Genomic DNA, 24,563 nt, shown 5'->3' on the forward strand with positions numbered 1-24,563 from the left:
GTACATTTTATTAGATTTTGTTAAATTCCACTGAAAAAAAACCTGAACTTTGTTTAAAATAAACAAAAACAAACTCATAGTCATAATAGTTTCATTTAATAAGTTCAATATCAATTGTTGCAGCTCCAGAATATAATCAATTATCAACTTCCTGTCTGATAACCAATCACCATGACAACAGTGAACTCCCGTTTAATTTTCCCACGTCATGAAAACAGTGATGATGTCACATGATGCTGATTGTGGAATGTAGAGGAGAAGCAAAGTCAATAAAGTTTAATGAAAAACAAACAAAACAAAAAGACAGAAAACAAACTAAATATAAACAAGTTGATGGTTTTTATTTTTCCATAAACAGGAAAAAGGCAGCGGGATGTTCGCCTTCCTTACGTAAAGGATTTGGTTTCCGTGGAAACTAACGTTACAGTTTCATCAAGAAACTTTTTTTCTTTGACGCGACACAAAAATACAGCCCATGTTTTTTCCCCGTGATAAAGTGCAAGAAAAAAGGAGACGTGACAAGTTTTGTTTTATTTAGGAGAAGGGGAGGGGCATGTGGTGGGGGCAAGGGGGCGGAGTCACTCTCCTGAGCGACAGCAAGCTCTGAAGCCGCACTGAAGATTCTGACAGCCGCTCGCCGTGTCCGCGTGAGGACCTGCACACACACACACACACGGTGGTCATTTAATGAACTACAGGCACAACAGCACTAGTGAAGAAGCTGATACTGACCTTTGACCTGATCAGCTGTGACAGACTGTGAGTGAGGTTGGTCATGGTTTATGTTTTTGTCACATGATCGTGTCCATCTCAGTGTTAAACTGAAGTTTGTAACGTGTGTGCAATAAGTTTAAATGTGTTATTTTGTCACTTCAGTGTTTGAAATCCAACATTAACATTGACCTCAGTGACACAAAGTGACCACACGAGGCAGCAGAGGACCAGCAGCTGCTGTGTTTTCTCTGGACTTTGGTGAAGGAGAGTGAGTGCTTTACAGACGTCAGTGTAACAGTGAGATACATTACATTTATTATATATTACATATCTTAAGATATTGTATAAGTAAGAAAATATGGAATTTCTTAGGTTAGCCCTTATGTTGAGTTGTGAAATGTAAGTTGTGTTACCGTTGATGTTGTCGCAGTAATAGAAGTGTTCGTCGTTGAGGGAGGGACAGGCTGACACCAGCTCCTGCAACCCCACCTCTGTGATGAAGAGGCAGCCGGACAGGTTCAGATGCTCCAGCAGGGGGAGCCCTCCACGCTGGGACAGAGCCCTGAGTGACCACACACACACACACACACACACAGTCAAACAGCTGAGTCATTAATTAGTCTCACTGCGACTGAACGTATCACACAGCAGTGGGAGGAGTTACACCATCTTGTCATGAGACTCCTCCTCGGTCTCTGAAGACAAATAAAGCAGGCTGCAACCATCCATCCATTATTCATCAGTTTTGGCAGTTTTCAGACTTGCAGTGCACAAGGAAGCCAGTGGGTGGCAGCAGAGGTCTGAAGCAGCTGTTTTAGGATGTTATTATATATTATATATCAGACCATGAAAGAGGAAAAGTGTGAACGATCTTTACCTCAATCCAGAATCTGTGACTTGGTAACATCCGGAGAGGCTGAGGAATTTCAGCGAGCGTCTGGCCTCTGATTGGTCAGTCCTGTTCTCGGGCTCCAGACACCGCACCTCTCCAAACGAGGAGCATTTAGTCCGAAACTGTGCAGTGACGGTTGTGCCGGAGCCCGATTCACTCTGAGGCCCAACTAAAGTCCTGAGGGCCGCGTCTGTGGAGCAGCAGGTGGAGTGACCACACAGCATCTCTGTTGACGTGGCATGCTGCTGCTGCAGGTAGGGGGCGCTAGACTCAGTCCTGTTCCTGCGCCTCCTCCTGCAGGAGCACAAACCTCCCATCAGCTGCGTCTCCACAAAGCTCTCCGCGTCGGGGAGCGGCACCCCGCGGCGGCGGCTCCACTCGGCAGCGTCCTCGATGTCGGCCAGGTCCGACGAGTCCAGGACCCAGACGTGCGTGGGCGTGCAGGCGGAGCTCCAGCGTCCGTCCCCCTGCTTGAAAACGATGGCCTGCCGCTTACGTCCCAGCGGGTGCAGGTGTCTCTCGTCTAGCAGTGCGATGGGGACGGTGGGGCTTTTCAGGAGCTTGGCTCGCCGCTCCAGACGCCTGTCGAGGCAGGCGGGAGACGTGAGGTCGCCCAGGCCGATGGACAGCTTCTTCAGGGTGTGATCAGTGAGCTTGTCGCATCCCGACAGATCCAGGTGCTCCAGAGAGAGACGTGCTCCGACAGAGGACCAGCTGCAGGACAGAGGACAGAAGGAACGCAGTGGTGAGGGACAGTCTGTGATGTCCACTGATAAGAGGAAGCCCCACACTTTTACCGAGTCTGAAAAATGAACTTTGTAAACCACTCACTCTCCCACACCAAACCTCAGAGGAAATCAGTGATTTTAGCTGCTGCCTCGTGTGGTCACTTTGTGTCACTGAGTTAAGTCTAAATTATATACTTTAAAAGCTGTAGTGACAAAATAAGACATTAGAATTTAGTGATTGGAGGCAGCAGAGGATCAACAACTCGTGTGTGTGTGGGGGAGAGTGAGTGGTTTACAAACTTCAGTCGTGATCATGTGACGTAGATGTCAGAGACTTAAGCTGACATAGATTGTTGTTCACCTGTCAAAAGCAGAATCAGTAACATCGGTCTGGGTCAGATCCAGGTGAGTGACGTTGGGACAAAGTCTGAGGATTTGACGAACCTGGAAACAAAAACACAGTTTTATAAGAAGATCCTCAGCCATGAAGAGTTGAATTTGACACCGCGCACCATTTTACTGGAGACTGTTGAACTGTACGCTAGAACAATGGACTTCACAGACGCTCCCACGGCGGGCAGAAGGTTCTGGATGATCCCGTTCAGAAGCCGCTTCTCTCTGCGAGCCGCGTTGATGGCCAGAGAACCCGGCGTGTGACCCGACTCGTCTGAAAAACACAATCATTTCTTAAGCTGTGACACAGTGAGATGAGAGGACGGATCTTCAGAACGTTCTACACGTCGTCGACACTTCAACTGAACATAGACACGCCCACCAACGAGTGAAGACAGAAACCTCACCAGACTCGTCCACATCTGCGTCTTCGTCCCACTCCTGATACGCCCGGCCCTCGTTCTGCCGACTCGTCACCCACTCGTCGCCAGGCTCCTGGTCTAGCTCCCCCGGTGGACCACTGCAGTAATCGCCTGCATGAGAGACGGATCCAAATGTAAGGTCATGTACGTCACATGTTTAACCGTTTGTTTCTTCTCTTTCTTTTTCACACAGTTGAAGAACAATGTTTTTGAAGTGACTCAGCACAAAAGTGTTAACAGTTTCATACGTTCATAAACGACTGTATGGCACTAATATCGGTGGTTTGTGGTTTCGTGGGTGTTTTTTTTACCTCGGGCCCAGTGTACGGGGTACAGGTGTCTCCACAGAGAACCGGTCACAGCCAGCTCTGACCACGAGCTGCACACCTGACTGCAGCGACACAGGTCCTGAGGACTCAGGTACCGGAACAGTCTCAGGAGGATTTCTGTGGGCAGCTGACAGATGTGAGTGCAGGGGTCACTTTTCTTTTCCAGTTCTACAGAAATAAAAGGGAGCAAGAGGAAAAAATAACTCAAGAATGAAACACAATAATCATGTTTTTATGAACATTAGGGAACATTACAGCAAAATGTGTTTTATATGCTGTTTGTGACACAAATTCATTTAATAAACTAGAAACTTGAATTTTATAAAGTAAATCTAATGAGTGTAATGTTACATGCAGAGCCGGCATAGAGTACTTTGACTATTTACTTGAATCCTAAAGTTTAAAGACAATAAATAAGAGTTGTTTCCTTTAATATAGTGTCCATTGATAGAATCTGTAAGCAATGTTGAATGACACGTGTGTGACTGACCATAGTCGGTCTTTTCGTGGTCGGTGTATTTGAAGGCTTTCTGCAGCTCAGCCTGACGCCACAGACTGAAACCCTTCAGGACCTCGGCAGCACAGTCCCACTGCTGCTGACTGCAGTGCTGAGCGATCACCTGCTTCTTGATGTCCTTCAGCTCCTCATAGGTGAAGTATTCCATCAGCATGGGCTGAAACACCTGCACACAATCTCCTCACTTTACAAGCAGCTCAAAACAGCGACACCTACAGGCCTGTGAACTACGTTTATCTCCACGTTTCACTTTTCTAGTCTTACCAGATCTTCTGGGAATGGACGTGTGGATTATTTAGTAAATAAATGTGTAATCATGTGAACATCTTATACCTCTTCCTCTTCCTTCATGTGGGGCAGAAAATCCTGCGTGAACGCCTCGAGTCGCTCCTTCAGCTGCTGCACATAGTTAAGCTGCTCATATTCACTCTAAAAACACACAATAACCATTACTACAACGGCAAAATCAACACCAGTGTTTAAACTTCTACTACTGAATTACTGTGTGTAAATTGGCAATAAAGAAGCATTTTACTGTCACATTTAATCTTGTTTTAAATGCACAAACCAGCCTTTGATAAATGAGTCACTACTTAAATTCATGCATGTGTTATTTAGAATGATCAGAAACAAGACTGAATACAATGACACCACATAAAAAACAAACTGTTTAAAACGCTCTCTCACCAATAACCATTGAAAAATAAACTTAGTACAACTTTATTTACATCAGGACAAACATTTTTAGACGGCACAAAGAAACGAAATCTTTTCTCTTTCACAAAAGTCAATAACTCTAACTCTGTCCAACACTTCAGTCCACTTATTTCTTATTATTTCTCTGATACTACTTTTCATATTTCTGGTGCTTTTAAAAAATAACATGCATTATTAATGTTAATTGACTGATGTCACCTCCCAGACTGTTTGACGCCTATAATTACTAACCTTTACAATTAGCCTGTACATATGAAAAGTCATGGTTGGTTAACATGGTAGTTATTCTAATCACAGTGTTACTTCACCACAGAGGAACAAGTATCAATTGCAGTGCTGCTAATTCCCCCCCGCGTCAGTAAAGCCTGCATTTTCCCCCCCAGCTCAGACACCTGACTCTTAAATGATGCTTTAACATAAAGACCCATGTTTACCTTGACGCTGTGCAGTCCCTTCTCAAAGAGGGAGAGCATCTCGGAGAGTTTGTTGCCCGCATGCACGTTGTAGACGGTGCAGCAGCGCTGCTGCAGCAAACCGATGATGTACTCGTTCTCGATCTGCTCATGCATCTTGAACTCCTTGAAGGTGGCGCACAGCGACTGGAGGAACGAGCGGAAGTCATTGTTGTTGGAAAAGTTGGTTTTTGAGAGCTGAAAACAAACAAGAGCAGTGGCAGACAATTCAGTATGTGAGGACGATATGACCCACAAACAACACAACTGAATCCATAACTTATAGGGATAATTAAAAATTCATTTCTCCTCCTGACTTAAATCAGTATTAAACTTCAGATTTTAAAGTTTAAACTTCTTAGAGCAGAAAAAAGGACTTAAACTATATTCATATTAAATTAAACTATTGATTATTTCCATAAACTGTGAATCAATACTCAAACCACTTGCTGGTTAATTTGTTCAGTTCCATTTTAACCAACCTTTATATATGATGTGACCCAAATCACAATATAAACCGTAACCATAACACTGTTGTACAGAATATAATGTGCTCACTCCACATTAATACGTGTAATATTTCAGTGAAATTGTGTTTTTTTGGAAGTCTCATAGACTTTCTACATCTCTATATACTGTTGTTAGTTTCCTAAATTATCATTTGTGGGTGTTTTATTGCGCATTTAATCTAATTAAGACGTTAAAGTGCGAACACTTTACGCATGTTGCATAATACGCTGTTGAGGCAGCTTAGTAGTGCGAGTTACAACTAATAACAAGCGTAAACTTGATATCAAATCAATAAATTTATGTTTAACGCCGACACAACTCGCTCTTTGTGACGTTAATGTTAATTGTTCGTGTTCTTAAACACCACAGTTTTGCACTTTCTGCGTCTGCTTCGCGCAACATAAGCTAGCAGCTTAGCGGGCTAGCTGCCGTTAGCTCGTCCGTGGGCCGTAAATCGAGTGTAAATAAAAGCCACGCAGTTGATCGTCAGTAATAGTTCGTACGCACCTTTTCGCAGTATAGGCCCACCAGCTGCTTCATGCGCCAGTGTGGTCCGGTAAAAACATCCACCTCGTCCGGGAAAGGAGCCATGTTTGTTCGCGCTCCACAGCCGAAGTCAGTGCGTCATCTGCGGCCGCTGCTACGACGCTAAACAACCAGGGGGCGTGAGCACGCTGTGCGCGAGCCGCTCACGTCACCAGGCCGTAACGTAATCAGCGTGCCTGTGGTTGCTAAGGTACGAGAGAAAACGTCCACAGCAACTGCTCCATTTGAGAGGGCGGGGACTAGACACGGCGGGGACTTGACTGACGGCTGTGTGAACCCATCGGTGAGTGGGAAATATGAAGCTGACCAATGAGAGCGCAGGAGAGGAGAAGTGACGTTAGATAGAGCGAGGCAGGGACTACTGGGAGAAAAGAGAGAGACGACAGAAACACTGATGGTGAGAAAACACACAAACACACACCTTTACATGATTAACGCACTTTAACACACACATGTAAACATGACAGTGGGTTCATTTAATTCTCTGTGTGTTTATTTATTACATTATCTATATTTTATGTATGAAACTTCACCGTTTTCGTCTTAACAACTGTGTATCGGTAACGTTAGCAACCTTTGCTAGCAGCAGTGGTGTGTGTGTGCGTGTGTTTTAGCATCATGGAGCTAATACCATTGACTGTGTGTTAGCTCCACCAGGCTAACATGACTTATATATTAATACTTACCTATTCGTCGTTTACTCATTGAATGGATAATTATATTGATCTCATCGCCTTTTATAATATGAAACAAAGATTTTCTGTGATTTTAGTAAATTAATGTTCTAAGTGAATATTTTTGATTTGTGCACAAAACCAAACATTTGAGTACATTCTCCCTATTACATAAATAAATAAATTACTGTTATAGTACAACTGAAACTATTAAACCAATAACAAATTTTTTTTTTAATGTAAGTAAAACATTGTGTGATTTTTAACGTGAATATTCTCTGGTTTCTTTGCTCCATAAAGAAATCATTAAAACTGGGTCATTTTGTGTCTTCCCCACTAAATCGATGATGATGATGATTACGTGTTTTACAGCACCAGCATGAGGAGACGGCCACGTTCTCACTAACATGGACAAGTACGACAAGGTGAAGAAAATCGGGGAAGGTTCCTTTGGAAAGGCCATCCTCGTCAGATCCAAACAAGATGGACGACACTATGTCATCAAGGAGATCGGCATCTCTGGAGTAAACTGCTTTTAGATCACGATTTTACTGCTTTTAACAATATTATGTTTATATATACAGTATATATATATATATATATGTTATATGTTATAATTATATTTATACAGATGCCAGACAGAGAGAGACAAGAGTCTCGCAAAGAAGTCGCTCTTCTCGCCAAAATGAGTCACCCCAACATCGTCCAGTATAAGGAGTCTTTTGAAGGTAACAATTCCTGAAGGATAAACATGATGATGATGATGATGATGATGATGAGTCAGTGTTTAAAGAGTGTGTGGTTACTGTTTCCAGAGGGCGGCTGTCTCTATATTGTGATGGATTACTGTGAAGGTGGAGATTTGTTCAAGAAGATCAACTCTCAGAAAGGAGTTCTTTTCTCAGAGGAGCAGGTGATTCACAGTCTGGACGTTCATTTTACAAAATCACATACATTAGGCTGCAGCTGATATAAAATATATAGATATTATATCTATATATGGTGATGTGAGACAAGATATTGGATATTGTCACATTTAAATGAATTAAATATTGTATATTAATTAAAAAATACATGGAATCAATAAAATAAAACAACTTGTTTAATTTTAAGGCTAGTTATTTGTATGGTGTACTCTGCATACGTGTAGATCCTGGACTGGTTTGTGCAGATTTGCTTGGCACTGAAACACGTTCACGACCGAAAGATCCTGCACCGTGACATCAAATCACAGGTATTTCTTTCTTCAACAACATGAAGTTTTCCTTTCATAATTTATCCTAAATAAAAACACAAACATGTCTGCACAGAATATATTTCTGACCAAAGACGGGACCGTACAGCTCGGGGACTTTGGAATAGCGCGTGTGCTGAACAGGTTTGTGCGACGCCGCATGAATTCATCTGCTCTTTATTTGTTATTAAAGATAGTAACATTTTATTTTGTGTCCTCTGCTCTTGCAGCACTGTAGAACTGGCAAGAACGTGCATCGGGACGCCGTATTACCTGTCGCCAGAGATCTGTGAAAACAAACCATACAACAACAAGAGGTAAAGAATAACAGTGTGTCATTAATGAATATTTCATCCTCCAGCAGAGGTCAAACACTCACATGGGAGTCGTTGATGTAAAGGTGTCGTGTGTCTCCTCTTTAATCCAGTGAATCTGCTTGTGTGCAGTTACAGCACCAAGCTTTAAGTCTCTTACATTACACTCAAGTCTTTTTCTGCCTCTCATGTTAAATAAGTGATTGTCCTCTCTCTGTGTGTCTCTCTCTCTGTCCGCTTTCTGTGTCCTCTCTGTCCTCTCTCTCTCTCTCTCTCTGTCTGTGTGTGTCTCTCTCTGTCCTCTCTCTCTGTCCTCTCTCTCTGTCCTCTCTCTCTGCAGTGATGTCTGGGCCCTGGGTTGTGTCCTGTATGAAATGTGCACCCTGAAACATGCAGTAAGTATCCTGTGTGTGTGTGTGTGTGTGCGTGTGCGTGTGCGCTCTGCCGCCCCCTGTAGGTTCAAGAAAGGACATTTAACAGCAGTTCTTCTCTGACCTTTTTTCATCATGATCACTTTTACAATGATTGGAGAACGATGAAGTCTTTCTTCTCTCAGTTTGAGGCTGGAAACATGAAGAACCTGGTTCTGAAGATCATCCGTGGCTCGTATCCTCCAGTCTCTGTCCACTACTCGCAAGAACTGCGCTCTCTGGTGGCGCTGCTCTTCAAACGCAGTCCACGAGAGCGGCCGTCGGTCAGCGGCATCCTGGAAAAATCCTTTGTGTCGCACAGGATAGAGAAGTTCCTCACGCCACAGGTGAGCGTGTATGTTTGATACACTCAGAGTGTTCAGGGAACCACACTCTCTAACTGTGTTCTAACTCATTCCAGCTCATCGCTCAGGAATTCCGCCACACTTTTCTTCACAAGCAGCCTAAAGCAAGCGTGTTGCCCGGGCAACCAGGTAAGCCTTTAAATAAGACCGATATATTCTGAACTTGATTTAAATGTTCTGACTGCCACTAGCTTTAAACAAATCTTGTTTGGCAAGAATATTTAAATCCAGTTCATTTGTGATGTTCTTTAAAACCAGGAAAAACAACCAAATTGAGGAAGGAATTAGAGCTCCGACAATTATTTGATTTCTAAATGAATCATTCATTCAAAAGTTAATTTTGAATACTTATGTGTATTGACTCATGTTGTGTGAAAGAAGTCTTTAATCTGGTTAAATAAAACATAAAAACGACTTGTGTTTGACTAGTCAAGCGTCCGGCTCCTGGCTCCACGCCTCTCACTCCAGCCCAGAAAATCACCAAACCAGCCGCCAAGTACGGAGTGCCTTTAACTGTGAGGAAGGTGTCGGACGTCGCCAAGAAGCCCGCGGAGAGGAAACCGGCCGTCAAACACAAAGCGGTCAGTACAAGGCTTTTTTTGTGGTTCGAGTCTTTGGCTGCACCAAAGAAGCCTGATGTTGATTAATATAAATCTGTGATATACATAGGCTGAAAAATGAGTGTAAACTAATCCTGTCTTTAACTAAACGATGTGATTTCAAATCAGACTTTAAATGATCACATTAGAGAATTAAGAGGCGTGAACACTGTTTTTTACCTTTTTTAAAGCATTTTCTCCTGTTTCTTGCTCATTTTTAAAGTTGTCATCTTTGTGCAGTCAGACAGACAAACATGTTGTGATGTCAGACAGGCTCCTCCCCTTTGTATGTATGTGTGTGTGCTGGTAACCTCTGAAGCCCGGTGTCATATGTCGCTCAGCCTCCTCCCCTTTGTATGTTTTTATGTGTGTGTGTTTGTTGGTAACCTCTGAAGCCTGGTGTGATATGTCGCTCAGGCTCCTCCCCTTGTGTGTGTGTGTATGTGTTTGTTGGTAACCTCTGAAGCCTGGTGTCATATGTCGCTCAGGCTCCTCCCCCTGCAGCCTTCAAAAGAAGAGAGGACGAGGAGGAGAGGAAAAAACACGAGGTACACCTGAGAGAGCCATACAGTACAACTTTAATATTTAATATCCCTCTTCTCTCCCCCACACACACACACACAATGTGTGTCTTCCACCATTTTGAATTTGTCTCCCTCTGTCATCATGCTTGATCCCTGTCTTCACCTGTTGGACGTGTTCTGCCTGATCTTTCCCTCCTCGCCTGCCTGTGCAGTGACACAGCAGTTTTAAAGAAGTTAGTTTTATATTTCATGTGCTTTTGCCTCGTGCTGCAGGATGGCATCAGGAAGAAACGACTGGAGCTGATCGAGAAGGAAAGGAAACAGAGAGAGCAGGTGAGCAGGTGTTTTTGGTGAGACTTTAAAGTTTGCCGCCCCCTAGTGTCTACACTGTGTGACGATAAGTGAATCTTATCCAGAGTGACCTCACCAATGTTATGTTATGGTAAAAATGATGTGATTTTAGTTAAGGTACCTGGAAGCTGGGAATTATTTAAAGCGCATTTTCACTCCAAAAGTTAATATGATTTTCAGATGTTTGCATCCAGTATTTGTTTGCACTAACTTTGCACTAACTTTTTTACTCTTTGTCTTCTTCAGATGTTCCTGGTGAAAGCAGAGCAGATGAAGAGATATGAAAAGGAAAAGGTGACAGTTAAATATGATTATTTCTCTTCTCTTAACGTTTTGTATGGTGAAAGGCTCAGTCTGCTCACAGTCCTACCTTACCTTACCTTCTCTTACCTTCTCTTACCTTCTCTTCTACGTACTTACCTACCCTACTTCCCCTGTTTTCCAGATCAATCGTATAAACCAGGCCAGAGAACAAGGCTGGAAGCATGTGTTGAGTTCCAGTGGAGGCAGCAGTCCAGAGAGGAAAGTACTGGACGTCCATGTCGTTAAATTCTCACCTGTGTTCATGTCTGTCCTGACAGATCTGATCTCACACACACACACTCGTCTTGTCCTCAGTGTTTTGTAGGTGGACGTAACAGGGCCGCAGGTGTTACCCCCTCTGTCCTGGGCTATGGTCCGAGTCCAGGTCCGGGTCCTGTCCAGAGCAAAGGCCCGTATGAGCACTACCACGCCGCTCTGGATCACATGACTAAAGCACAACCTAAAGTCATCAGCAGGGAGGGATCGTCTCCAGGACCAGGGAGTCCGGTCCGGTCAGTCCACATGTTTTCTGTCTTCTTCTCTTCAGATGGAGTGTGTTTTAAATGATTAATTTAATCACACTATCTGTGTGTGTGTGTAATAGTGTACCAGCAGCTGCTGGACCAGTGAGGCCCAAAGGCCCCGCCCATCTCCTAAACCACGACGCAATCAAGAGAGAACTTCAGAGGCTGCAGTTTGTTACTGTTCAAGCTCGCATCAGTAGGTCAGTCAATTAGCCTCGCTTTAATCTATTCAATTCAAACTTACTGGGACCTTCCTCCTACCTTACTTCTGACCTTACCTCCCACTTTACCTCCTACCTTACCTCCTACCTCTGTATCGTCATTTAAATGTTGTGATAACATCGTATCGTCTCTGGCGATACTTTCAAACAAAATGAAGAATTTTTATACCGTTCATCGCAGTAACGTCTTGGTCGGGACAGATGTGACATTTGTGTCGATTCGTGTGTAACTCTGTTTTCAGGCAGCACGACCCGATGACCCATCAAGTGGAGGAGTTTTTACAACGTAAGAGAGAAGCTATGCTCAACAAAGTCCGCGCTGAGGGACAGCTGGTACGTACGTTCACGTGTGTCAGAGATGAGCTTATTTACATTCATGTTTTCTACATGAGTAATACACGCTGTCATAATTCAACATAGTAGACAGTGTTCATGATGCTGAACCAGGATGAGATTGACACATTTTTATGTCATGTTGGTGATAAAGGAGGATCAGTAACATTCTAACTGTTCACTGTACACAATACTTTCAGAAGTAATTAGGAGTCTAACACAAAAATAATATACTTGTTTCTTGAGCTTTGATATTATTAGGGATATACCAAACTATGTTTTCCCAGAAACACTCTGAAGCTGCGTTACATCACAGATACACATATTATATAAGACGTATCACAAACACACACACTTGTGATATCTCAAATTATTCTATCTGCCTTTAAAAATCCACCATCAGTCGTCCTCGAATATGAAAACTTAAAGGGGACATATTATGCAAAATCAACTTTTTAACCATTTCAATACTTATATTTGGGACTCTGGAGGCCCTATCAGTCGCCAAAGTGTGGAAAAAGAATACTCAGTCATGTTTTCGTGGTCCCCCTTAGTGTAAGTATAGACGATAAAACACTCCATGTTGAATTCCCTGCGCTTATGACGGCAGCATGCGCATTTCACCATGAATGTTACCGCCCCACCGATAAGTTTACTTCGAGAGCTCCACCTTAGCTCCACCTTGTCCCTGCGAGAGTGCAGGCGAGGGAGGAAGAGCGGTATTATGTCAACGCGGAGGGACAAGTGTGCTGTTGGTGGCTGCACAGTGGAGCACAGTGTTTTACAGAGGATTTTATAAATGAAGCTAATGTGCCGTATAAAGTCAGCAAACGTGTGTTCGTTTGTTCGCACCACTTCACATCAGACTGCGGCCAGCGGTCGCTGTATTTAGTCAGCGACGTACAAACACACACATTGTTAAGAAAAGGTCACATAGAGCTCATAACTGACCATTCTGACACGTCCTAATTAAAAATATTTGTTCAGTACGTCCTCCATGACCGGAGCACAGACTCAGTCTGATACAGTCACCTACAGCGGCAGTTTATTCAGCTCACCGCTGGCGATCAGCGGTGTTGTCCCTAAGTATTTTTAACTGATTTAAAGTTGGACAGTGTTCGGCTTGATCCTTATGTAGGACGTCTCTTCCTGTGACGGCACTCACGCTGTTTTCTGCGCACGCTGCCATGTTGATATTGTCAGAGAACTAGTGGAGGGAGGGGGAGACGAATGGAGCAGAGGGAACAGGATCTGAGCGAGTGAGCGCTGTTAAAAGGACAAATCAGAAACCCCCTGGAAGAAGTGGGTGTGTGTTTGCCTGTGTCTCATTTGCATATAAAGGAACCATGCTCAAAAACCGAGCGTTCTGAAAGGGGCGGGTTTAGCAGGGTTATTGAACTGCTATGGTGCTTCATCCTTATGGTATTTTGACCAAACCATGTCACTGACATGTTCATTAGGACACCAGGGAACTATTTTAATTGGGGAAATAGGGTATAATATGTCTCTTTTAAATAATCTCGTGGCCCGTTCACGTGGCCTGCGTCCTTCTAAAATGTGGTTAAATTGAACGGTAAACAGGGAACACGGCAAAACCTGTCTGCGGTCTTCGGAGGCCGGGTGGGCTCGGTTCAGTGCCGGAGACCCCGAGTCAACAAAGAGGAGGAGGTAGGAGCCCGGGCTGGAGCACACAGACTCACACACACACACACACACAGACAGACACAGACTCACACACAGAAACACACACAGACTCCCACACAGACACACAGACTCCCACACAGACACAGAGACTCACACAGACTCACATAGACTCACACACACAGACAGACACAGACTCACACACAGACTCAGACTCACACAGACACACAGACCCCACACAGACACAGACACACACACACAGACACACTCACATAGACTCACACACAGACTCACACAGACACACACAGACACACACACACACAGACTCACACAGACTCACACAGGCTCACACAGGCTCACACACAGTCTCACCTTGTCACTCATGGCACGTCTCATGTTGCTCACACACACATAATTCACCCCAGCACCTGTGACGTCTCCCCCTGCTGTTCAGTGGCTGTTACTGTTGACAACACTCATGGTTTATGGCGTTAATTTAATAACCTCCTCTGTTTTCACTGGCTTACATCATTGTTTTGCTTTGAATGACATGCATACATTTAAAGGGGGTGTTCAGGTTGTATCAGGAGCTGACTGAGGGGGAAGGAAATGACAAAAGACTCACTTAATCAAAAGTCTGCAGTATCTTCAGAGCATGTTTACGTCTTTATCTCACTGTTACACAGATGTCTGTAAACCACTCACTCTCCCACACCAAAGTCCACAGAGAAAATCAGTGATTTTAACTGCGGGGACACAGCAGCTGCTGCTCCTCTGCTGCCTCGTGCGGTCACTTTGTGTCACTGAGGTCAATCTGAACGTTGGATTTTAAACAGTGTAGTGACAAAATAAGACATTTGAACTTAGTGATGGAGGTAGCAGTGTATGTGTGTGTGTGTGATGTTAAAATCACTGGTTTTCTACATGGACTTTGGTGCAGGGAATGAAAACAACACTAAATGAAAGTTAAACGTATTTTTTAAAGATATGATAGATTGAAGATGGTGAAGATTTTCACTTTTAAAAACCTGAACTGTCCTCTTAAGCATCATTAATGTGCTGACATGGCTAAATATGTTTTTCTCCTCAGGCTGAATGAATGATCTGTTTTTGTTTGGAATGAAGCCTGTTTTGTTTCCTGCAGTTTGAATGTGTGCCTGTAGGTGTCAGCGCTGTGTCCTGCTCTCTAACATTTCTGTGTGTTTTTGTTCAGGAGTATCTGAAGAAACTGAGGCAGATCCGTCTGCTCAACTTCAACGAGCGTCAGCAGATCAAAGCTCGGCTCAGAGGAGAGAAGGTGTGCTGTCTCTGATCTTCATCACGGCCTCGTCTCTGTCGCTTTTTTAACGTTGTGGCTGATTGTTGGTGTTTGTTTCAGTACGACAGCGATGGTTCAGACAGTCAGGAGTCCAGCGAGGAGGCAGAGCTCAGGAGGAAGAAGATAGAGGTTTTAAAGGTGAGTACAGGGTCTGTTAGATGTTGCTACAAAGAGGTTTGTGACCGCCAGTCTCATTAGATAATCAAATCTTTACAATAATAACACTATTGTATTATAATTCCATTTTCTTTGTCATTGAGTTCCGTTTTTTAAAAAGGAAAAAGACTAAATGATTCCAGGCACAAAATGTTAGAAAGCCTTTATTTTCTTTATAATGTCTGAATAAAGGCTGGAATGCCTACTGTATGTGTGTGTGTGTGTGTGTTTAGATATCAGAACTCGACACATGGATGATTTTTTTCTTTTTATCCTTTTTAATATATCAATATTATTTAACACACGGTGAAATCTTGTCAGAATTCTCAGAATAAAGTCAGAAATTTGATTTTCTTTCAGACTTTAATCTTTGAAAAAGTCTTTTTCCACAGTTTCAAGTTTTTTTCCACATGGTCCGAGTCCTCTTCCATACCTTATGACGCATTCTCAAATAAGTAATAAATAATTAATAAATCCACATGTTGTCGTCTGTCAGGCCCAAGCTAACGCTCGTGCTGCTGTACTGAAGGAGCAGCTGGAGAAGAAGAGGAGGGAGGCGTATGAGAGGGAACAGAGAGCCTGGGAGGATCATGTAAGCTCTGTCGTGTGTGTGTGTGTGTGTGTGTGTGTGTGGGTGAGTGGGTGTTCGCGTATCAACTCATCACAGTTCCTGTGTGTTGTCAGCTTGCAGCACGGGGGATGAAGGCTGCTTCAGTCTCATCTGCCTCTGACAGTCCAGTTCCTCAGTCCAGTTCCTCTCACACAGAAGCAGCTGCCAAAGCTGTGGCTCCACCCACGACCAAACCCTCCACCCCTGCTATATCCATGACCGCGGCCCTGAGGAATGTGGGGGGAGTCAATGTAATTACAGTCACTTCCATGTTGTTCATCATGTACTGCATTTTCTTAGATGTTTCCTGCATCAGTTTCAGATTTTGTGTTTTTTTTACCAGATGATTCCACTCTTACCTGAGGCAGAGACTTCCACTGTCATCCAGGTGAGAGGAAGCTGCCTGATCTGTGTTTTATTTACATTACAGAAGAAGCAGCCAGGGACAGGTGGAAACATGGCTGTGACCAGGAAAAAAGATTTGAATGCCATTACAAGAGACTCACTTATTCACATATATGTCAACATAAGTCTCTTATGATTGATCTGCTACTTTATCTCCCTGTTAAACTGAAGTTTATAAACCACTCACTCTCCCACACCAAAGTTCACAGAGAAAATCCGTGATTCAGGAGTTGTTGATCCACTGCTGCCTCCATCACTAAGTTCAAATGTCTTATTTTGTCACTTCACTGTGTAGAATTAAAACCACAGTGGCTTTTAAAATGAAAATGCTGCTGCCCATTTCTATTTATCCATCGTTATTTATACACAGATACAATGTCACACCAAGGCTTTATCTGAGTTATAGCTGATAAATGTTTAATAAAGAAAATGCAATACATCTTAAAAACAAATGAGAAGACGACGAGCACGGTCAAAAATATTCAATTCAATTCAATTTTAATTGTATTACATACATTATCTCATGTCTCTGTACATAGACAACATCAAGGAGAGCAGAGAAACCCAACAGTTCACACAATGAGCAAACACTCGGCATCAGTGGAGAGAAAAAAACTCTGACAGAACCAGGCTCACAGATGTGCAGTCATCTGCCTCGACAGGTTGGGATGAAAGGAAAATGGGGGCGAGAAAGGACAAGAGGGAGATGAGGTAGAGACAGAAGAGAGAGAGAGAGAGACCAGGAGCAGATACACAACAACTGTATCAAGTTACAATATGTCTTAAATACATAAACTGAACTGTTACTAATAACCTGAAACATGATTTATCTGTAGCAGAGTGAGAAAAAGCAGATTCTTCAGCGACTCAACCAGAACTTGAAAGCCCAGAGTCCAGTGGATGAGGCCGAGGAGTCACAACCAGAACCAGAACCAGAACCAGCTCCACACCAGAACCAGCCTGACACGGAGAATCGCCCATCGTCCAACGGAGACCGAAAGAAATGGGACCCGGCAGAACTGCCAGTGCTTCCTGTGGTTCAGCAAACGTTGGGAGAAACGTGTGGTGAGTCCAACCTCAGGAATCAAAGAATATTAGAATTTTAAGTTTTATTCATGTCCTCCTTTCTGTCAACAGCCACGTCTGTGTGTCCAGAGGACAGACCGCCCTCTGGTGGAGACAGGAAGAAGTGGGAGGCGGGAGTTCCCCTCGTTCTCTCCGTCGCTCAACAAACTCTAGACGAGACGTGCATCACAACCATCGGTGAGTCTTCTTCTCGAGGAACCTCCTGTTGTCACACACACCACATGACTCCTGTGTGTGGCTGTATGTGTGTGTCTCTCAGAGCAAACGGTGGGTGAAGTCATTCTGATGAGTGTTCTCCAGGAGGAAGCTCAGAGGAAGGTATGGGGAGCAGATGTGGACTCTCAGGTGCTGAAGGTCCTTCAGGAGGCCGAGCTGCAGCCTCTGACTCAGCAGCTGGAGAACGACTCCATCCACGGTTCGTTTTCACACAGTCACTCATGTTCTTACCATTGAGCTTTGGCGACACACGTGTAGGAGAAGAAGATAGGAGTCATCCATCCTTCCATCTTCTACCACTTTATTTATTTCTGTTGCAGGAACATAACACAGTATCACGTCATGGATTTATTCAGATTTCATGGTTGTTGAATTGTCAGAATATCTTCTGTTATGTGTCAGTTATTCATCACAGTCCTGAGAACCTGACGTCACAAATCTCGTCTGTGATTGGACGCTCAGGTTCAAAGTTAGTTTTTGAATTTTCTAGATATGACAAACGTTCGATGAGTTATGGTCACGAGAAGTGAGAACAGTTCCAGAGTTTGGGGGCAGCTACAGAAAAGACCCAGGTTTTTGTCAACATCTAAAAGCAATGTGTTATCAGAGCTCAGGATGGAGCGTGAAGAAGAAATCACAGAGTAAAATGATGAAATGAATCCTGACACGAGGAGACGGCCGGTGGAGGTGTGGACAGATGACTGGTCTAAACCCACACACAGAGAATTACAATAATCCAGCTGTGATCGTGGATCTCTCAGACTTCACCATGGGAAAAAAAAAAGTGGATTTAATGATATGGATATAGAATGATATATATATATATATATGTATATATATATGTGTATGTATGTATGTATATATGTGTATGTATGTATGTATGTATGTATATATATATATGTGTATGTGTATATATGTGTGTATATATATATATGTATATATATATATATATGTGTATATGTGTGTGTGTGTGTATATATATATACTGTGTGTGTATATATATATGTATATACATACATATATATATGTGTGTATATATATATATGTATGTGTATGTATATATATGTATGTATGTGTATGTATGTATATATATGTATGTATGTATATATATGTGTATATGTATGTATGTATATATGTATATATATATATATATGTATGTATATATGTACAGTCATTTGTGATCAGACTTGTATGCAGGGATCTGAAAAGGTCAGTGAGAAGCCGTTTTCTTGTTTCTTCTGTGCAGATGAATCTCAGCAGACAGCAGCGCCACCACACGCCTCTGTGACGCTTCCACACAACCTCACTGACACTCAGGGTTCGTCCACTTGATTTGTTGATTGTCAGTGAAGTCAAAGCTCCTGTGACCTGTGACTGTGTTCAGACCCAGCAGATGTGGAGTGGTTGGTTTTGGAGGAGACGTCCAAACAGACGTCACGTCCTGCAGCTGTTCAGCAGGCGTGGGAGCAGCAGGAAGACGCTCAGCAGCCATGGTGACGTTTCACTTTTATTATCATCTACTGCACTATTGTGTATTTTGGAATGTCAATCGTGGCAGCTTTGCTTTTTTTTTTTAACTTAAAACAAAACAAAAGCAAAACACAAATACAGGGGGAAAACACTACTATCTTGCATAAAGGTGCTATTTTGTCCATCTTGCAGCACATGAATCTGTTTTAATTCATAGACTATACAGTAGGTCATTTGTTCCATTGATGTCCAGACCCCATTGATGGGTCGAGGGTAGATCCTATCACTATGACAGCGCCCTATGTGTAGGATGGCCTTCCATCCTACACATCTTGGGATCATTTCTCTGAGCATCAGTACGATCACTCTGGAAACTCTGAAGCTGAGCTAGTGCTCTCTGGGTAACGTGGTCCTCTGCCTCGTGACGTCCCGGTACCTTCTGCCATGATCCCAGCAGCTTTCCCAGACGCAGCGTCGCCTCCTCCACTGTGATTCCTCGTTTCCTCAGCTCCACTCTCGCCTCCTCTGCGCTGTTGTAAAATCGGGCTCCTGTCTCCAGTGGATGTGCATGTTCACATATGGTGTTTGGAAGCAAACTCCTTTCACTTTCAGAGCCTTTTTGGTCCCGTTCTATTCTTTGCGTTTCTTGACCACCTCGGCGGTGTAATCATGATCGAAATAAAGGGTCTTGTTATTCAGCTGGATCTTTTCCTTCTTTGTTTTATTCCATGCCGCCTTTAAAACCAATCCTCCACCCAGTCGGCCAAGCCGTGAACTTCTGCTCCGAGCATGTCCAGTTTACCATTTATTTCTTGTCCGAGGTTATCACCTCTTAGATCGTTAATCGCCTGAATTATGTCTGCTGGCGATATGACGATCTGATGGACTTTACAGCTGCTGTCTCTGGCAGTGGTCTGGTTTTCTGCTTTGCAGGCTCTTTTTCGTCTTCCCCAATCCATCTATCTTTCTTTTCAAGCAATACTGAATTTAAAGTTAACTTGGGTTTGAATTGCGATTTGTCTGGGAGAGCGATCTCACAGTGCATCCGACTACTCCATGCACCAACCCGGAAGCCCATGAATAAAATTCTCTAACTGTGACACAAATATTCTTCTCCCATAATGAAGGAATACAAAACATGACTCTTCTCATTTGTCACCTGTAGTCCACCAGAGGGCGACAGAACACCAGCAGTTTCCAAGGAGGAAGAGAAGAGTGAAGAGAAAGCAACATCATCCTCCTCCTCTGGTGAGAGTGAATTTAAATCCATCAGTATTATTTATGATAATTCACCTTTTACACTGTGTTCTGCTCCAATATTAACTTTTGTTTGTCTGCGTGTTTAAATTCATAACTTAAAGATGATCTTTCATGATATCTGCTTCCCTTGCCTCTGTGTCTTCAGAGCGCATGTATCTACAATCTCTAATGGAACTTCACCTCCCCACAGTCATGACCTCACCATTCTTAGTCATCTTATTTATTGTTATGATTTATGTGTTTGTGTCTGTCCTCAGGTGTGGCCCAGTGGGAGGAGCCTCTGTTTGTGAAGCTGTGCTCCCCGGCTCACCGTCGTGCCGCCGCCCTCGCCGTCCTCTCGGCTCAGTCGTCTGTGGATGAGTCGTCGTCATCAGTGGCCTCACGCTCGCGCTCCGTCTCTCCTCTGCGCTCCAAACCTCACAGCTCGCTCCTCATCGGTCTGTCCACGGGAATGTTTGACGCCAACAATCCGAAGGTGAACACTCTCAGGTTTGCGTGTCAGTGAAGACAGGAGGACTGTTGTGTGAGGTCTGGTGTGAAATTCAGTGATTTCACTGTGTTTTACAGACGGTTTTTACGGGACAAAGAGCTTTATTTACTAACTTCTGAAATCAGTCTAAAATAACTAAAATAAACAGCAGGTACCAGGTTCTATCACTGATGGAGAAGAAGAACAACAACAACAGGTACCAGGTTCTATCACTGATGGAGGAGGAGAAGAACAACAACAGGTACCGATTCTATCACTGATGGAAGAAGAAGAAAAACAACAGGTACCAGGTTCTATCACTGATGGAGGAGGAGAAGAAAAACAGCAGGTACCAGATTCTATCACTGATGGAGAAGAAGAAGAACAACAACAGGTACCAGGTTCTATCACTGATGGAGGAGAGAAGAAAACAGCAGGTACCAGGTTCTATCACTGATGGAGAAAAAGAAAAACAGCAGGCACCAGGTTCTATCACTGATGTAGAAGAAGAAAAACAGCAGGTACCAGGTTCTATCTCTGATGGAGGAGAAAAGACGATTCATCCGTAAAGTAAAACATGGAGGACAGGTGTCCCTGAGGACCAGTACTGGGACACACTGTTCTAAAATGTTGTAAATGAATGTTCCTTTCACTTTATTTGTGTCTCTTTCTTGTATATTCTTAGATAGTTACTCTTATTTGATCGGGTTTTTACCACAGGTTTGACCTACAGTCACCTGACAAACGGAACTGAGTGTCCTGTAAAGAACGAAGAGTTTAAAGCTGGTTTATGATATGTGATTTTTTCTGTGTCTGCATCAGTGAATCTTAAAATGATACCAATGTGTTGTGTGTTTTCAGATGTTGAGGACCTGCTCTCTGCCGGACCTCAGTCGTCTCTTCAGCGCTCATCTGGATGCCGCAGCGGCGGCCACGTGTTCTAACGTCGCTCCAGACAACAACCTGGAGATCGAGGACCTGGAAGACGCAGATAAAGACGACGGCGATGGCCAATCTGAGCCTGAAGAGTAAGACGCCAAACAATGTTTTAGATTCTATAAAGGGAAACAGCAGCCTTTAGTGTTTGAAGTGGGTACTGCAAGTCTGTCTGACAGTAACAACACAATCTCCTCTGTTCCTCAGTGCCTTTGAGGATGAAGATCTGAGGGACATCAGGGCATCAATGGAGCGGCTGCTGCAGGAGGAAGAGGAAGAGGAGGGGGATCTGGTCAGAGATGGAGACTTTAACGGAAACCCCTCAGAGAGCGAAGACAAGGACTTTTTCAACGGGATTGATCAGGAAAACAGTCGCATGAACGTAGATGAGGATGAGGAGGAAGATGAAGAGGAGGAGGATGAAGAGGAGGATGAAGAATGCTCCAATGGGAGTCCTGGTGATGCGGAGGCAGGCGAGCTGTTGACCAATGGTGTTGGAGAAGAGAACAACAGCCAACTCAATGAAGAGTGGCATTCAGGTGTGAGGAACACAAACACACATTTTTAACTTTTAAATGATTTTGAAGGGATAATCCAGGTATTTATGAAGATTGAAAACAGCTGTTAGCAGAGACACACTTTAGAAACTGACGTTTGTAAATCACTCACTCTCCCACACCAAAGTCCACAGGGAAAATCAGTGATTTTAGCTGGAGCTGCTGGTCCTCTGCTGCCTCGTGTGGTCACTTTGTGTCACTGAGGTTAATCTGAATGTGAAGTGACAAAATAAGACGTTTGAAATTAGTGATGGAGGCAGCAGTGTGTGTGTGATGTTAAAATCACTGCTTTTCTCTGTGGACTTTGGTGTGTGAGAGTGAGTGGTTTACAAGTCTAAAGTCTAACACCGAGATAAAGACCTGAAACATTGTCTGAAGAAATCAGAGACTTATGCTGATGTGGATTTTATAAGATGAAACTTTAACTTAAAATCAGTGACTTAAATCTGACTCGTTCAGCTCGTCACAGTCATGGAGATTATTTAAATATAGAAATGTCGCTGCTGTTTCCTCACAGACGGCAGCGAGGATGATCAGAGCGGCGACACCGAGCATCACGACAGCATCTTCAGTCGTCTGGAGGAGCTCCGCTTCAACCTGGAGCAGCAGATGGGCTTCGAGAAGTTCATCGAGGCCTACAACAAGATAAAGGTCTCCTCTCCTCTCCTCTCCTCTCCTCTCCTCTCCTCTCCTCTCCTGACACTGAGTGAATGTGTGTGTGTGTTCTTCTTCTCAGGCCATCCATGAAGATGAAGATGAGAACATTGACCTGGGTTCCAGTCTGGTCCTGAACATTCTGGGGACTGAGCACCAGCATCTGTATCCTAACATCCTTCACCTGGTCATGGCTGACGGAGCGTACCAAGAAGGTTAGTGTGAGCTGTTGTGAGCTTCCCCACTCACAGGTGGAGTGGCTCAGTGGCTTTGCAGACCGGTACCCTGTGTGCAAAAGACGTCATGGTCGCAAGTTCAACTCCACCCCTGGCAGGTTGTACTCAATTCCCTTGTAAGTTGCTTTGGATAAAAGCGTCTACTAAATGACGTGTAATGTAACGTAATCACAGCTTGTTCCGTGTAAGGAAGAAGAGTCCGCGTTGCAGTGGAAAATAGTCCTTGTATTTGTAACAACAGAAAAGTCCACCAAAAATAACATAACAAATACAGCGGTCGCTCTCTTTCTCGCTCCTGCTCCCTCCTTCTGGACCCAGCCTACTGCAAGAGCCCAGAACCAAGTTACAAGTTACATATTTACGATCAGATGACTGTGATATTTGTGACTTTAGTTTTTCCAAAGTGTTAATAATATCTAATAATATCACAATTACATGTTTCTATTATCACGACTCAAATAACCGTGATTTGCAACAGTTTAGTAAATATGATAATTGACTCGGTCTGTCTGTCTCTGTCTGTCTCCGTCTGTCTGTCTGTCTGTCGTAGATAACGATGAATAAGGACGACCCTCTGTCTGTTCCTCTGATGAACGTCGCCTCCTGGAGGATCTATCTATGCATGAATCGTTGACAGCGTCTCAACCTCACGAACACGTATTTGTTTTGATGATCACATGACCCTTGGATCACATGACCCTTACTTTGTCACCAGTGTTTTTTCAGAAGTTTGTTATTAATCAAAGTTAATAAAAAGTTAGCAAAAATGACGTCCACACTGATTCAGTGAGAGGTTCACAGAGCGGCGACTTTGTAACGACCACAGGCCCAACTCATCAGAGGGCTTTTATTTTGGCGGGGAAAGATCTGGTCGTCTCAGGTGCTGTCTTTCTGTCTCTCTCTCTCTCTCTCTCTCTCTCTCTCTGTCTGTCTGTCTGTCTGTCTGTCTGCCTGTCTCTCTCTGTCTGTCTCGTGATCAGATCTGTGAAGACGCCATAGTTAATGTTTCACTCGCGCACACACACACACAGAACCAGTCAAACCTCTTTTTTGTTAAAACAAAATGTTAAATTTCTCACATTGGCATCACAGTTCGTGTCATTGTCTCTGACTGTGAGACTGTTGTGCGTTGCCGTGGTGATGCATCAGAGTGACAGTCAGTACATCGGCAGTGTTCAGTACTGACCGTGTTAAAGCAATGATTCATCTACGTTTGTTTTATTTACAAAGCAAATATTGTACGTATTTTTTTGTGAAATATTAATAATAAAAGGATTTTTTAAAAGTGCATTTTAATTCATCTGTGTCACATTAACATAATAAATTCTTCCCCATTCATTTTGACAGGGATCATTTCTCCACTGAACCATATTTTACCGTGAATGTGAATATACATAAATATACAAGACCTCACACGTGGCCCGTTTCAGAAAGCAGGTTCAACAAACTGTGTGTTAAAACCTTAACTCTAGGTTGA

The 24,563-nt window shown here is 43.5% G+C and overlaps 2 protein-coding genes across 7 annotated transcripts; one reads left to right on the top strand and one right to left on the bottom strand.

The window, feature by feature from the left end:
• Positions 1-80: 80 nt before the first annotated feature.
• On the bottom strand, positions 81-6,339 carry fbxl5 (F-box and leucine-rich repeat protein 5). The gene is made up of 11 exons (XM_044044168.1): positions 6,182-6,339; positions 5,147-5,362; positions 4,329-4,424; positions 3,969-4,161; positions 3,461-3,646; positions 3,135-3,260; positions 2,847-3,001; positions 2,696-2,778; positions 1,592-2,320; positions 1,128-1,276; positions 81-655 (listed from the first exon to the last, which is right to left on the bottom strand). Exons 1-11 carry the CDS (start codon positions 6,263-6,265, stop codon positions 579-581), a joined length of 2,094 nt encoding a protein of 697 aa, XP_043900103.1. The 5' UTR covers positions 6,266-6,339; the 3' UTR covers positions 81-578.
• Positions 6,340-6,546: 207 nt separating this feature from the next.
• nek1 (NIMA-related kinase 1) lies at positions 6,547-24,424 on the top strand. Of its 6 annotated transcripts, none has more exons than XM_044044159.1 (36): positions 6,547-6,617; positions 7,267-7,418; positions 7,526-7,622; positions 7,710-7,807; positions 8,045-8,128; positions 8,205-8,272; positions 8,359-8,445; positions 8,783-8,837; positions 8,999-9,199; positions 9,274-9,346; positions 9,647-9,798; positions 10,305-10,364; positions 10,614-10,673; positions 10,938-10,985; positions 11,137-11,217; positions 11,310-11,506; positions 11,599-11,718; positions 11,982-12,072; positions 13,654-13,740; positions 14,927-15,010; positions 15,092-15,169; positions 15,684-15,779; positions 15,872-16,048; positions 16,141-16,185; positions 17,039-17,267; positions 17,340-17,465; positions 17,548-17,703; positions 18,751-18,822; positions 18,889-18,997; positions 20,140-20,222; positions 20,492-20,709; positions 21,565-21,731; positions 21,847-22,178; positions 22,714-22,847; positions 22,933-23,065; positions 23,637-24,424. In XM_044044159.1, the coding sequence occupies exons 2-36, from the start codon at positions 7,302-7,304 to the stop codon at positions 23,648-23,650; spliced, it is 4,029 nt and encodes a 1,342-aa protein (XP_043900094.1). In that variant the 5' UTR covers positions 6,547-6,617; positions 7,267-7,301; the 3' UTR covers positions 23,651-24,424. The 6 variants fall into 6 exon arrangements, with proteins under 6 accessions (XP_043900094.1, XP_043900097.1, XP_043900096.1 ...); XM_044044162.1 differs by having other exon boundaries at positions 18,898-18,997; XM_044044161.1 differs by having other exon boundaries at positions 17,042-17,267.
• Positions 24,425-24,563: the final 139 nt, after the last annotated feature.

Source organism: Solea senegalensis, linkage group LG14 (assembly GCF_019176455.1).
Source record: "Solea senegalensis isolate Sse05_10M linkage group LG14, IFAPA_SoseM_1, whole genome shotgun sequence".
Lineage (NCBI taxonomy): Eukaryota > Metazoa > Chordata > Actinopteri > Pleuronectiformes > Soleidae > Solea > Solea senegalensis.